Source organism: Stegodyphus dumicola, chromosome 4, assembly GCF_044657685.1.
Source record: "Stegodyphus dumicola isolate Sdum_Otavi_A_Nest chromosome 4, ASM4465768v1".
NCBI lineage: Eukaryota > Metazoa > Arthropoda > Arachnida > Araneae > Eresidae > Stegodyphus > Stegodyphus dumicola.
In genome coordinates, this window is record NC_140771.1 from 186,541,735 (window position 1) to 186,557,102 (window position 15,368).

General features: G+C 32.2%; 1 protein-coding gene across 2 annotated transcripts in view; it reads right to left on the reverse strand.

Annotated features, from left to right (window-relative positions):
- The window catches only part of LOC118186414 (solute carrier family 35 member F3-like), a 618,729-nt gene extending 604,020 nt beyond the window's left edge, over window positions 1–14,709 (reverse strand). Inside the window, exon 1 of one of the 2 annotated variants that reach the window (XM_085815872.1) lies at window positions 13,036–14,706. In XM_085815872.1, coding sequence (XP_085671998.1) covers window positions 13,036–13,381 — 346 coding nt within the window. In that variant the 5' untranslated portion in view covers window positions 13,382–14,706. Of the gene's footprint in view, window positions 1–13,035 lie in introns of both variants that reach the window. The other variant, XM_085815873.1, reaches the window with a different exon arrangement.
- Window positions 14,710–15,368: the final 659 nt, after the last annotated feature.

Consider the following 15,368-nt stretch of genomic DNA (forward strand, 5'->3'; position numbering starts at 1 on the left):
ATGCGGATGGAAAAAAATAAATAAATAAAAAATAGAAAGTCAGTGAGATGCCAAGACTCTAAGCTATAGTCTGCTGCCAAAAATATACTTGGCAAGATCTACTTCTTGTTTAATTTAGATAATATACCAAAACTTGTGCGTCAGATCTAGCCAACCGAGGTCGTATTTTGAAGAGTGACCTACTTAGCAAACTCAAATCTGCATTGAACATATTGAATGATTTGAGTTTAATCACCTCTCATTGCTAATGATTTCAGATAAAATATTTTTATTGTTTTAAGGTCCTTCTGTATTATTGTGTTTTGAAATGTATTCATTACATGATTTATTGTAATAAAACTTTAGCCGATTAATATTTTTCCTACAAATAACTACTAAAAAATTTCGAAATTCAGCAAAGTTTTGTGCATAAAAAGCTACTTAAGATATTAACAAAGTTTATTGTACATGTAAACAATCAATTTAAATATACTTTCAAAGCAGTTAAAATACATTCTAACCATGACATTTCAAAATTCTAACATAAATGCAAAAATTATGCTTTATTTGTAGACTGTCTAGTTTTTAATAAAATTGCTTATTTTCTTCGAGAAATTCTGCATTCTACATTACTGCTTAATAAATGCAACAACTGGATTGGTTGCTCTCGATAAAGCAGATAGTTCTGCAGGAAAAGTCGCCAAATGGGGGCTTTGGCGCGCAATTAAGCGTCGCATATTAAAAGAGCAACTGGGTCTTCGTACTTACTCCGAGAGAGAAGACCCTAATACTCCCATTTTTCGCGATGTTCCGTTTTGATATTGCTGCATAGATTCATAATCAATTTAATATTATACTAATTCTTACCTCGGACAGATCCTAAATTGTAAAGATACTATAGCAAACGCTGATTCTTGTTGCTATAGGATCTTTGGCATAGTTCCTTAATGTTAACTTCTTACAGGTGTGTGGTGTATTTAATTATGGCAAAGCACACTAGGGCTATCTGCCTAAGAGGAGGGATGCCTTTCGTGGAGGACTTTCTAAGGGAAACTGGCTCGTATACACGTTACACATGGGGAAAACCACGAAAACACCCATGCAGCCAGCCCGTTCGCGGGATTCGAACCTCGGACCGAACTACCAGTGTTCAGCGACTTTACCGCTCGGCCGCTGGCAACTAACTTCTTACAGACTTGCTAGAATTGGTTAGCCAACCATCACAAAGCACTTAAGAGCAGGGGATGTAAGGCAGGGTATTTGAGAGCAAATCAGGGGGATGTCATCGTTGAGAAATGTTTAGAGGAATCAACCTCACAGTTACATTACAGCTGATAAATTTCATGCATCTGGCATTAATTTGATGTTAGTAATCAAATTTAAATGATTAATAAGCAAAAAAGCATATATATATATATATATCGAAATATTGTATTCTTTTAATACGAAATATATATATATATATACGAATATATATATATATATATATACTAAAGAAATATAACAGAAATATTGTATTCGTTTGTTTTGATAATTTTGAAAAGACTGCTTGCCCTGATGATATGAGAATTGGTTGGCATAGCCTTAGGTTTTGAGTTCAAATCCCGAAGAAGACATGAATGTTAGTAAGTATACAATGAGACCACATGAGGCGCCTTAAAATACTGGCGAGGAGAAAACTCCCTCGAGAGGCTGGTGATAGGAGAAAGATGATTAAAAGTCTTTCGGACCCATTCCCCGAGATATTCTTCATTAAAATTGGGATGTAACTTCCCCTTTCTTGCGTGTAAATAATTCCATCAGCTCCTGTGGTGTATTCTAAGCAATATTCTCGGTGATGAGACGGCTAATTAACCGATGAGTTTGGTCCTTCCAGACAAACACTTAAAAATAGAAAACTTCAGAGTCATTTTCATTCGCCGGGTTTGTATCGTAACCATGAGAATGACAACTGTAGCATCTTGTTCGTGTTGTCTTCCTTTTTCCTTCACTCCTTTTCCGTTTAGGGCGTTTCACTTTATAAAAATCACGCGAATGCCGGTTGACATGAACTACAGTTTCAGATCAGGCAAAGGAAATAAGTACTATGTGGTGTACAACCCACACGCGTTAATCACAAGGAGGTAGGTCTGGTAGCAGTCTTGAAGTGGCTAAAAAATAGATTGTAACTAATGTCCACCCTTGGAGGAGGGAATATTTTAACGGAGTTTAATCCTTTTTCATTATTTTTAAAACAGTTTCATTGCAGGAAAAAATAAATTTTTACGTATTTGCTTTTTATTGCTGTTTAATACGCCTTTTCCATTAATATTACGAATACTCAGCACTTCTAAGATACTTGAAGCCAAACAGCAGCTGAGCAGATAAGATCTCGGAACACTGACAGAATCCGGCGATAATGCTGAATGCACGGAAGCTTTTATAATTTTCTCACATATGTGATGTGAAAGTGGGCCAGGTTCACTTTGAAAGCCTTCTACGGCAGCATCTTTCCCCAGTCCCAGGAAAACAGTTATCGATAGCTTTGCCGTAATCTAAATAATTCTAATTCTAACCGTTACAGGATGATATGCGTGAAACAATTTTCTTTAGACAGATATAAACCCCATCTTGATACTTCTAACGACGAAATACACTTTTCATTTTTCGAGCTTATTTGGAGAGTCAAAATACTTTTCTAAGTATCAAAAATATATCTAAGTTAGATATTTCGGTACGTTATTTCAACAAATAAAGAACAAATTAGAATTACACAGGCTAACAATATTTTACCGATTGTACTTACATTGAAAACAATAACGCTTTTGTAAGAGATAAGAAGACCACATTTAGCTATAGCCATTAGGTAACGCATACTTAAGACAAAAAACGTTTTATTTTTGTGCAAAACTGTTAAGTGCATGGCGTCAAACAGCGGTCCTCTAAAAGTTAGAATTCCAGCCGTTCTGAAAACAGAAGGTCTACGCGCTCGTAATAAATTTGAGTAATATTACATTTTTTGCATTTACGGCGTTCTTCAGATTTATGGTGATAAATGAAAATAAATAGCAGTGATTTGTTGTTAAATAGCAGTGAAAATAAATAGCAGTGTGTAGCTTTAAATTTGTTTCTAGTTTTTAAAATCGTTCTTGCCTTCAGAAGGAGAATTTGTAGCTTTTCTCTTTTGCAACACAGCTTTCGTATTTATGTTACAGATGCGGAAAACTACGAAAACGTCCATCGGTCAGCCCGTTCTCCTGGAATAGAAGCTAGGTCGGAGCTACCAGTATTTAGCGATTTTATCACTCCAATTGTTCGCCTTTATCATTTGAAGTCGTGATGAAAGATAACAGTACTTGTTAATTACTTAGTTAGTAATGAACTCATTTAGTTCTTTCCAAACAGTCTATATAGAAATCTATATAGTTTTGGGGACAAAGATGAGGTCTCAAGGTTGCAAGAATTCGGTAGCCTCATACTGAAAATATTCTGTGATGTGAGCTGTCTAGCCTAATGTGGGGTAAAGATGTGTAATGTTTACATAACCTAATGTGGGATATCTCTTGCTATCCTCGTTATGATTTCGAATTATGAATATTTTGGAAGGACACTGCAGAGGTCATTATAGTGGTATTTCTGGTGATTTCATAGAATTATCATACTTTATCATCCTTTCGGACAACAGAGATACTAAAGCGTCCTACCACACACCCAGCTGTTAGATGACACTTGTTTTGCAACATGTAGGCAGTTTTTCTGAAAGTTACTGCCAGTTCCTTCTGAACTGGCCACAGCCTACTGAGTTCTAGTGTAGGAATTCACAGTATCAAGTACGAGTTCTTATAGCAAACCCAGAATGTGTAGATTTCACCATTGTATACCAGTTTGGGATTTCTTAAATAATCCTTTTAATTTCTAGGTGTAAAATTAATATCTTCTATATTCTTCCAGGTATTTATCACGGAACCCTTTGCAAAAAGGATCAAAAGAGTCTTTCTCCAACTTCAGATCAAAATCATAAAGTGTAAGAAATTTACTAATTCAAAAATGGAGGTTTGCTCATAGCTTTGTTATCGTGATTAACGACTTCCTGGGTAATTGCAAGATCAAAGATCATTAGAGCAATCAAAACAAGTTGAAAAAAAATTAATGCGAAATGCAATATAGAATTAATTCTCAAAGGGCTTTAAAGGGCTGTCAAAAATTTTAAAAGCCTTTTTAAACTATTTATTATCTAAAATCATTTATAAACTAAAATCATTTCAAAATTTCTTTTCAGTGTAGTAAGAGTATTAAAGTATTTTTATAGAAAATTGAAAAATCGGTAATTTCATCAATTTGGGGGTATCAAGTCCCCTTAATGCGGCCTCGACTTTGTTACGCAGTGATAAGAATGAGATAACGCTCAGGGGTTACTGTGCACGTTTTCCAGCCAGATATGGGACACGGTTCTTTAAAGCAGGAATGCTCCGACAATGGAAGATGAGGTGAAGCCATGCAAAATTGCAAACTTGGCTAGATGCAGTGACTTCGTCTTGTATTCACGCGGAATCGACGTCGCCGATATACAAGTGTTCTGGGTGTTCACATTCCCGCGTAGTGTTAAGTGCGCTTCATTAATCCAGAAAGCGTTGAACAACCTATAGGGACGCTTTCAATTCTTGCCCACTCGGCAAATGGGTCATTGCTGTGTAGCACGGTTGTAACTAATGCAATGATTGCAATTAATAGGGATAGAGATGCAATATCCCGTGGAAAACAAATGAACAAAACTATGTGGAATCGATGAGTGAGGCACATCCAATACCCTTCCAGCTATGCGAGCATTGCTACTCCCCGAGTATGATTCGTCGGCATTCATAGTGGTTTCTAGCGGAGTAATTCGTCCCTTTGCCAATGAAGGTCTTCCACCTCATGTCCGATCCTCCAAAGACTGAGTTTATTTGAACCATTTAATAAGTTTCAGTATTTCAGAACACGGTATGGTACAATTCTTTGTCTTCAGTCCTTCCGTCGTGTGAAATTTTCGCAACGTAACAGTTGCTGACAAATAGAACTACTTCACCAACAACGTTTGCTTGGGTAATGATAACATTGAGAAATCCTCTGTATTACGGTTTTAATTGCAATGTTAATTTGCATAATTCTGCTGAATCTCTCGCATGTCAGCACCCTCTATTGGTGACTTTGTAACTATATTTTTATTTTAAAGCCAAAATAAATCCGACTTCCTTGTGAGTCCTGTCTTGCAACCGCACTTCTTTATTATAATTTCTTCCCTTTTTATGAATTTTTATAGCTAACTTTTGACTCACTCTGTAAATAAAATGCGATGAAACTTTAAGAAGTCATTACTATTTATTATTATTGTTGTAAAAGGCATCAATATTAGCTTCATACATGTGGTATCAAAGTGGCAATAACATTTAAGAAAATGTATAGCATCTCTCTGGTCCCCAAATCAAAATTTTAATATAGCCAGCAGCTTGTTTATTTTAAAATTTTATCATTTAAAAAAAACCCAATGTTTGCTCACGAACAAGTAAAGTTTAAGATTTTTTTAGCTAATATACCCACATATTATACTCGCTCAAAATTATAGACATAATTGAACAGCAAATTTCAGAAATGAAAGATGAGAAACTAAATTTGCTAAATTCTTGAAAAGAAACTTTTGCTATTTCTCAAACGACTGTGGTAAAATAAGCGAAAATATATCATCTCCATGAAGATATATTTTCGCTATATCTATGATACGACATGAAAACTATGATGATATGACACTAATTCGTCAGTTGTAGAGTAGATAAATTTTCTGAGCACCTATTTGAAAGCGAATTAATTGGTTGGCTGCATGAATGTTCTCTGGGTTGTTTCTTTTTCTCATATATTATTAATTGAATACGAGCGAGTTTACATCAGAAAATTATCTGTATATATCGAAGATATATTTTAGCTATATCTTCATGGAGAAGATAATCTCCGGGAAAATAATCTCAATGAAGATTATTTTTTCGGCTACGGAAAAATATATCTTCATGGAGAGCGTTCTAAGGGGTAGAAGCTCTTACTGACATTACATTTAAGAAAATTCATGAAAACATCAGTACAGCTAGACATTCGCCGAAATTATTAGGTTTTAGCGGTCACCACATGGCCATAGTGGGCCTGAAAAGAGTGGAAAATGTAGATATGCTTACACTTTTCCTTTACACCGATCAGAAAGAAAAGGTATCTGAAACTCATGGCAATATTTGCTTCTGGAGATTTAATATCTTATGGAAATTTTGGAAACGAAAAGCTATATCAGATTTATTTGAATTGGCGGGTAACTATAGAACGCGTGGGTGTAATGGAAATGGAGTGAAGAAGAGTCAAGTGTAACTAAAAGTTTAAACTTCAAAGTATTGTTTAAAACAGAGTGCTTGAGAGAAAGAGAAAAGAATTTAAAGAATAAGCATGAAAACTTGTACATGATGATTGTGCAATGATTCAGTACATCTAACAGGTATGATATGAATAATTTTAAAAAAAGAAAGAAAAAATAAAAGAAGGAGCGGAAAGATAATTGGGTGAGTTGATATTCCATATTTTGAGTCAAATTTGCTTTTCAGGGTTAGCTTGCTGCACTGATTCCCATTTATAATTATATAAATGAGTATTTTAGTTTTTTCAAATTATGTCTTTGGAATAATTTTGTACAAAAAAAATGTATCTGAGATTTATATGTTACATTTTAAATCATAGTTTAAGTCAATAGATAACATACAGCAAATTTGTTTAAGTTTTAAATTTTAAACAAAGGGATTAAAAAAATTACAATTTTAGTAAATGACAATATTTTTAATTGTAGAATATATTTAATTGTAAAACTTTTTTAATTGTATTAAACAATTTAACAATATAGCAAACAATATTGCAAAATTTGAATATTTTTTTAATTTTTAAATATTTTGTAAACAGATAAATGTAATTACAGGTGAAACAGGTGCATACGTTCGAGTAGAAATATACGTTGTCTAAAATTGGATGGCTCTAAGTAAGGTGGTTTTCTTCACAACGCTACGAAATACATATGTATAGTTTCTTGGTTATTTAATTTCCTGAGCAGTAATGCAGGATGGCAAGATTTGGTAGCGACAATTCCAAAAGTGATATAGCATTTATTGTGATACGTAACAAACCTTATCTCATTACTGGAACAGTGTTTTATAGATACTGACCCTTATTTTGTAAAATAACTTTTAAATAAATTTTGAGAAATAAGCACAATCAAAGTAACAATGAAAGTAAGTACAAAAAAAAAATTAAAAGCAGTAATACGATATTCTAAGAGATTTAAGGACTTCTAAATGTCCTTTCAGTACTTTTATATTTTAAGGACTGCAAAACTTTGCTTCAGAAAAGCCGCTACTATGCAAATAAAATCTCAAATTTTACTCCATACTATCTCAAAATATTTGAATATCAAACCTTAATTCAAAAGAAAAACAGAGAAAGCTCCCAACATCCAAGCAACCAGCTGTTATATATTAATGTAACTAACTAAAATTTAAAGACTCCTTTATAATTTGAATTTAATTAAATCATAATTAGACTTTAATTAGAGCCTTCTTGACAGAACCCATTTATCATCTACGATATACAACTCAAAGCATATACATCATTAATTAAAGAACATCTCTCAGGATTATTTGTCATATCAAAGCGTCATCGTGACGAGAAAATAGTAAAGCATTTATAATGCAATATCTATAAACGGAACATTGTTACAATATACATTAGAAATTAAATTAAATATACTGAAGAACATCTAAAAGGGACAGATTAAACTAAAAGCAACAGGATAACATTTACTATAGAGTTAGGTTCTGTATAGTAGATATTATATTTATTGTGTAAAAATTATTCTTTTATTATTTAATTAATAAATTTGATATTAACGCCTGATGAACTTTCATTTTATACCGAAGAAAATGAAAGAGAACACAAATTTATTTTGCATGAAACATGAAAATGAGGAAATCATTTTTATTTTTACTACAATTTTATAATTGTACTTTTACTACAAGAAAGTTTTCAAAAGGCATATAACCTCATTTTACTTTTTACCGAGAGAAATTTCCAAAAACCTCTTTAAAGCATTTTTAGCCTCAATAATCTACATCAAAAGTAAGATCAGAATAACAATCCATACGGACAGAAAGAATGCAAATATTACAACTAGGTTTTTAAAAAGAATCAACGTACTTCAATAAAGGCGGATAGAGTTAGTCCTCGTTAGCTCTCTTCCAAAACCCTAAAGACACATTTTGCTGACCGCGAAACAAAGACAAAATCTCATTCAATGTTTTTTTCCACTTCAGGATGTATTCCGAAAAATAACCCACATTCAATGCTTTGTCTTGCTTTAGGAAATATCCAGGAAAATGTCACAAAATCTTAAAATATTCCGTGTTTTATGTATAATAATTTTCCACAAATTTTGTTAATGTCATTTGATAGGATCGTGAAGATTAAAAATATTCAGAAACCAAACCATTCTGCTTCTTAGACATATGTTTCAGAGCGTTTGTGAGATTCTCAAAAAAAACTGTTTATGAAAGAATTTCTAGGTTTCTATTTCAGCTGCTTCAAACAAAAAAAAAAAAAAAAAAAAAAAAAAAAGACGAAAGCATTTGAGGAAGTATAATTATAATAGTAAATTAATCAATAAAATGTTGTATTTAGAAAGATATGAAATAATCGAAAAATTAAACAACTGACCGAATATATTGTGACTGAAACGGGACGATATTTTTCATATAACAAACACCCCTCCGAAAAAATTAACATTAACAATTGAACTCAGCTTAACGGGAATACAATTGTTGCTTCAGTTATGCATTTATATGTTACTGTACAATGTTTCTGAGAACATTATTAAACACCAGTATTAGACATTACCGTTAGGGTATCTAAGGCGATCAATTTTGGGGAGGCAAAAATCACTTGAAACTGTGACGTCCTTTTTTGGTGGCTTTACTGTATCATGTGAACAATGAAAAATTTTGAACTAAAATATTAATTGTTTGTAATAAATAAATTATGCTTCAAACATTTTTGTAACCAGAACTGTGTTGTGCTGCACAGATATCATGAAATTCTGGCCACATTAAATTTGCAGCATAGATAAGATACGAGGTAAAAAAACAGACATCTGAGGATTCAAGAAAGCTTCTTCCTAATTGATGTGGTGAAAAGATAACTTCTGTTGCTGTTGTGATCTTTTACGCAAATTTTACTGAAATATTTATATTTATGTAGCTAATTCATAATAAATTGAAGAAAGAAAATAAATTGTAAAAATACCTTCCTTCTCATGGATTTACACACATCCATCTCAGTAATATTCTATCCCGAATACGTATTTGCTCTTATGATTGCGCTAATATAATAAAATATTAATAGTTGCATCAAAGCCAAAAAGCCAAATTTCATTTATTGTTCCTTATACGCATAAATTAATGTTACATTCATGTTGGTTTTATAGAAAAGCTTTATGCATTTCAAAGAATAGAAGAACAGGTGTCTTTTCTTTAAACAACCAAACTGTTCGAGAATAATTTATTCAGAATCTGGCATAATATACTTGTTCCTTTAAGGAGAAAAGAAAGGTCGGAACGAAATTTGTTCACATTAATTTGTGACTGATTTTTGCCTAATTTTAAATTAGATATCAGAATATTTCTATATATGTTGATTCTTCGAATTAATTCAAATTGTTTTATTGAATATTGTTATTTATTGTTAAAATTTCCATGCAAACACTACCCAAAATTATTTAAAGCTATAAAGAATTCTATAAATTAGCAGCATATCACTACGATTAGTAAAATAAACTGTTGCAGAATTCCAGCTCACCCTACATCATTAATGCGACAGGTAGGATGAATGATGTCCAACAAGACGTAATATTGGGTAAACTGCGAATATCGGACCAAACCATTTTCTTCTACGTCTAGCTGTTCTAGCTGCCCTTTGGTATAATAATTTGAGAGTTGAAATAATATTGCTTTAAAAGACCATATAAATTCTGTTATAGGATGGAGGATAAAACTTCAGTCGTTTGCAAACCTTCCGTCAACATATATCTTTCAAAGAGCATATAAATTATTCATGCATTTTATGAAATTGGCATGAAGCATTTTGTAGTTGTCAGTGTTATTATTATTATTATGTTGTTGCTACCATCCTCTGCAGCCAAACAGCAGCAATTCCTCCTGCGAAACAGATAATCGGCAAGAGCTAGCACGCTGAACAAATTTAATTTTTAAACAAACTTCTAATTAATTTTCAAACAATATATATAATGATGTCGTACTGATATATTCCAAAATTAATAATTGTCATTCGATTCTGAGTCGGCTTTGAGCAACTTCTGACCAATAAAAATGCTTTATCGATCCATGAGGGTCTATGTCGGTATTTTTGAGGACAATGTCAGCTTGCATTACAGACAAATGCAAATGTAATTTCGTCGTTTGTAGTAGCTTCTTCTTTCTATAATTTAAATTTCATATTTTACAGCTTCCTTTTTATTTTATGTTCCGCAGCCTTCCAGATTCTTCCACATCTTTGGAACATCATTACTATTTTGCATATAAATGTTCTGCAATCTACTTTGCTTTCAGAAATAAAAGCATCTCTCCAGTTGAGATGAAATGAGCGCTCCGGCGCCTGTGAGCGCCTAGGAACTGTTAGGGATTAACTGTTAGGGACCTATGAGCGCCTAGGAACTGTTAGGGATTAACTGTTAGGGACCTATGAGTGCCTAGGAACTGTTAGGGATTAACTGTTAGGGACCTATGAGCGCCTAGGAACTGTCTGATCGGAGCTGGCAAATATTGAATAAATGCGAAATACAGATATAATTGTAAATAAAAATTATTTTGTGCAGGCATAAAACTAAAGTTATTGGCTTAAAAAAATATATCCATTTTGATATATGCGACAGCTCATCTGTTGAATTTTTAATATAACATTGTTTTTTATTTAAAATTTAAAACAATAATAGATAAATCATACATACATGCATAAAAATTGCTGCGATGATAAATTTTAAGCTATAATTAATAAACATTTTAGAAATTTCTTAACCGTTTTTGAATGAATTGTAAAATCGGCTATATGTTTCTTTTGATACTAATCAGTTTTCTAAATGCCTTACATATTCTTTAGAATAAAACTTATCCTTAAAATTATCCATTTGCTTAGCAAATGATCCCTTTCAAGAGAAGGTTTGTAGGTACGTATGGTTTAAAATGTGTGTTGCTACCAAACGCCTCAACGTCGTTTCTAAATTATCTTCAGTTATTATTAAACTTTGAAATTCTATCAAGATACGTACATAAAAGTAAAGAATTGGTTGTTATTTAGTAATCGAAACCGTCTATTTAGAGAATGATAAGCTTTAAAAAATTTTTAAGTTTCTTATTCAGCACTTTAGCACTTTTCTTCGGGGGGATAGATAGCAGATGAGAGATATATGTGTTTTGAGTGCATAATATATCGATAGCGTAAACATGTTGTCAAACCGAGCACTTTAATTCATTTGGTATATCTGAAAGTTTAATACTTTTTTCTATTTTCTGTAATAATTTATTTCTGAAAACCATTAAGTTTTCATGTTTTCTCTCCAAATAAAATAATCTTTTGTAAGATATTTATATGTGCATATAACTGTTATCAATTATGGCACTCTGACACTCTTATCAATTAAAAGTAAAATATATAGCTTTACTCATTCTGAAAGCATCATACAATTCAAAAACATGTCGTTGTTTAATGTTCTTTTAGAATAATGTTATATATCTGTTGCAACAATGAAATGAAATGAGTAATTTTGCGACAGAAGTTTACTTTCAAAAATCCTGTTCAGATATTTTTTTATTCTTCTGAAATTAAAAATTAAATATTTCTTGTTAAGTAAATTGCAGCTAAATTATTACTGGCATTTTATTAAAATTTGCATTCAATAGCAATGCATCTTTTAACAACTTTTAAGAATGACCTCCTGCTTTTGTTGAGAGCTAACAAATTAATGATATGCTTTTCACTATCCTTATACAAATAATAAAAATAGAATCAAGCCAAGAAACAATCATTTATTTGAAATCTTTGAAAATTCACGTTCTTATTCTAAAATAATTTACTTTGGGTCACCAAATTATTATCTGCTGTTATTTACTTTTAAGAATCTTAAAATTATGATGCCATTTGTAAATGTATCATAAAAGAATTTTATTTTATCTCTTAAATTCATCATATTAAATAATATCTTAATTTTTACAAACTCGTATTTTATTATTTTAATAACAGATATAAATTTTATCACTTTTTAAGGTAATAAAGAGGAGTAATTTTGTAATAGAAATATATTTTTTGCCTGTTCCCTCAGATGATTTTTATTTTAATAAAAACCAAAAAATATTAAAAATTAAAATAAACATTGAAAGATAATAAAAATTAAATTCAAGTCAATTAATAAATTTAAGTCATCGCATTTGGTTTCACATGCAGATGATGCATTTTCAACCCTTCTTACAATAATTGTCTTACAATAATTGTAAGAAGTTGTTATTCAGTAATTGCTGGTGTCTAATAAAACATTTACATTCGGTTAAAAAAGGGCCTTTTAACGAACAACTTTTAGTAATAATGGTATGCTAGAATAAAGTTTAAATTTTATTTTTGGAACAGCTGACTGAATTAGAGTTTATATTTTAACATGAATTCTATTTTCACTTTTAGACTTAAATTCAAGTTAGAACGCAAGTATTTCTTTCACAATAAGTTCCTTTTATTCAAGTAACATGCGAAATTCAAAAATGAGTCATTGTTAAATATGTATGTACACACATGTGAAACTAATATAAAACTTCGTGGAAAAATTCCTACGGCTCTGTATTAGCAAAAAAGTCAAGAATCATATCTATAATGTTTTTTACCAGAAATGTTAGCAAAAGAAGATTTCTGTAAATATATCGTTTTAATACATAATTGACCATATGAAAATATTTATAGGAGTTTACTCACCAGTATGATGATCAGATGGAGTTGTTGGTGTCACACCTGAATGCGAACCTTCCGGAGATGAACTGTCTGCAGATTCTTGCCTAGCTGGAATTGAACCATTGGCTCTTTTAGCTGAAAGTTCTCGAAAATCTGTCACCTCCGATCTCATCATATCCGTCAGCACAAGACTTTTGGACATAGGAATTCTTCTGGCTGCTCCCATGGTGTCAGAATCGTCAGTCGTTATTACAACTGCTGGCGGACGAAGTTGCTTAACCGGAGTGCTGTCCAGGGTTGGAAGTCGTAAAATACGAGTATGCACTTTGCCTTCTTCGTTTGACATGTTGGTATTTGCTCCAGCAGTCATAGGAACGATTGTTCAAGTACGTTTCAGAAGAGAATGCCAAGTTATGATTTTCTTCCACTAACTTAAATTGATTTCATAGTAAACACTGATGACTATTTTAAGTACTTCTTATTCTGGAGTTTATAATATTAAAGGTTTTATAATTATTTAGGTTACAAACTAAAATTTACCACGATGAATGTAGACCAATTTATACGTTACGAAAACTAAGCAATTGTCAACACACTTTCTTTTCGACATAATTTTTAAATGATATAGCATTAACAATTATTCAAATACTCAACACTATGTTATTATATATGCAGCAGAATTTTCAAATTCAATTCTGTGTTAATTGTTAAGTTATTGTAGTTTTTATTACGTTTCTCCCAGATTTATCATATTCTGGAAATAACACATGTTATAAGATTAATCTTCACTTAGTGTATTAAACATACTTTAATGCATATTTGTGTCATGCTTTCTGAACTCTTTGTTCAGTCGGAAATTTAATCATTTAGTTTAGTCCTGTTATAAGAATGTTCTACATAATTATTTACTTTTATACCTAAAATCTAAAATTCAAATCAGACTCTTAATTTAAGAATTTCAGAGAGTAAACCCTCCAAAAGAACCATACGTCAAAAAATTTTAGTGAAATAGCCTATTTTCTACATTCTTGCCGATTGAAAAAACACAGTAAAATCACAATAAACATTGCATTTTCTCAGAAATATATTATTTTTAATGTGGACATCGTATTATTTCAAATAGCTCAGGATATTTATTTTAGTTAGAACTAATTGGACTTTACAGCTTCACCCTCCATGCTTTGAACAGCATAATAAATGCAGATCCATAACAGAATTAATAAATTCAATCAAATGTATGAAAGGTTTTAAAAACATTTGATGCATTGTTTATGATTGAATGCTGGCAACATCACTAGAGCGATGTGGAGAAAGACAACAGCAAAAGCTGCAGTGCCTTATTTTGAGCACATAACCCAAAGTTTCGACTGTAAAGCACTGTTCTTTTTTTAAAACCCAGTAGCATTCAGTAATAATAGTCGCAGGTTAGAGCAAGGCATGCAGCTGTTTTTATGGAAGCACGACGAAAGGCTACAAAAAGGAAAAACAGCCAAAGAAGCCACGCAAATAATAAACCTATTAATTCGATATCACGATGCGCACCAAATAACTTTTTCTAACAGGATCACAAATCGAAGTAAGGGTTGCTACATTAAATTGTGGAAAACATAGGCACGGATTCCTGTGTGGACGATTTTGCACGTGATCCGCCGAAACAAGAACTGAATACGTTGCGTCATGACGCTGACTGCCTGCCGACGACCCATGCGGTCAGCAAGACGCAGCGGATGGATTTTAACGGATAGCGGGTCGATCCGCTGCGGGGATTGGATGTCTATTACAAACCTCGTGACTACGGAGCGGTGGTTACCACATTTGGCAAGATAGCGCAATTCGCTCTTAATTCTCTCGTAAGATATCATAGAGAACTTTGATACGGCGCAATAAAATACTGCTTTAGCTGAACTCTTTACCTTGCACGCTCAATGCACGGCAAAAATAATGCGCTTTGCTTAAATTCGCATGTATGTGATATTCAAAAATGCTAATGAACAGTTAATGGAAGAAAAGCACGCTAGTTTGGAATATAAGCAAAGTGCAGTTTCGAATTGACATTGATTGCAGAAATTCAGAGCCCGGCTCCGGCAAACTCAGTTTTTAAATGGAATTGTAATTGAAGTCGGAGTCTCACACAAAGCGAGTTCCGGTGCACATAGTTATAATTTTATTATGTTTAATTAATTTAACTTCCTTTACTCTTTATTTTAATTATTAATTATTATTTTATGTGATTATTTTTATTCATCTTACATAACAGCTTTCTGTGGGACTCCGGCATATTTAATTCTACAAATTAAGCCCTGATTGCCTGCTTGTATTGAAAAACTCTATGCATTTCGATAGAAAGTGATACGGGC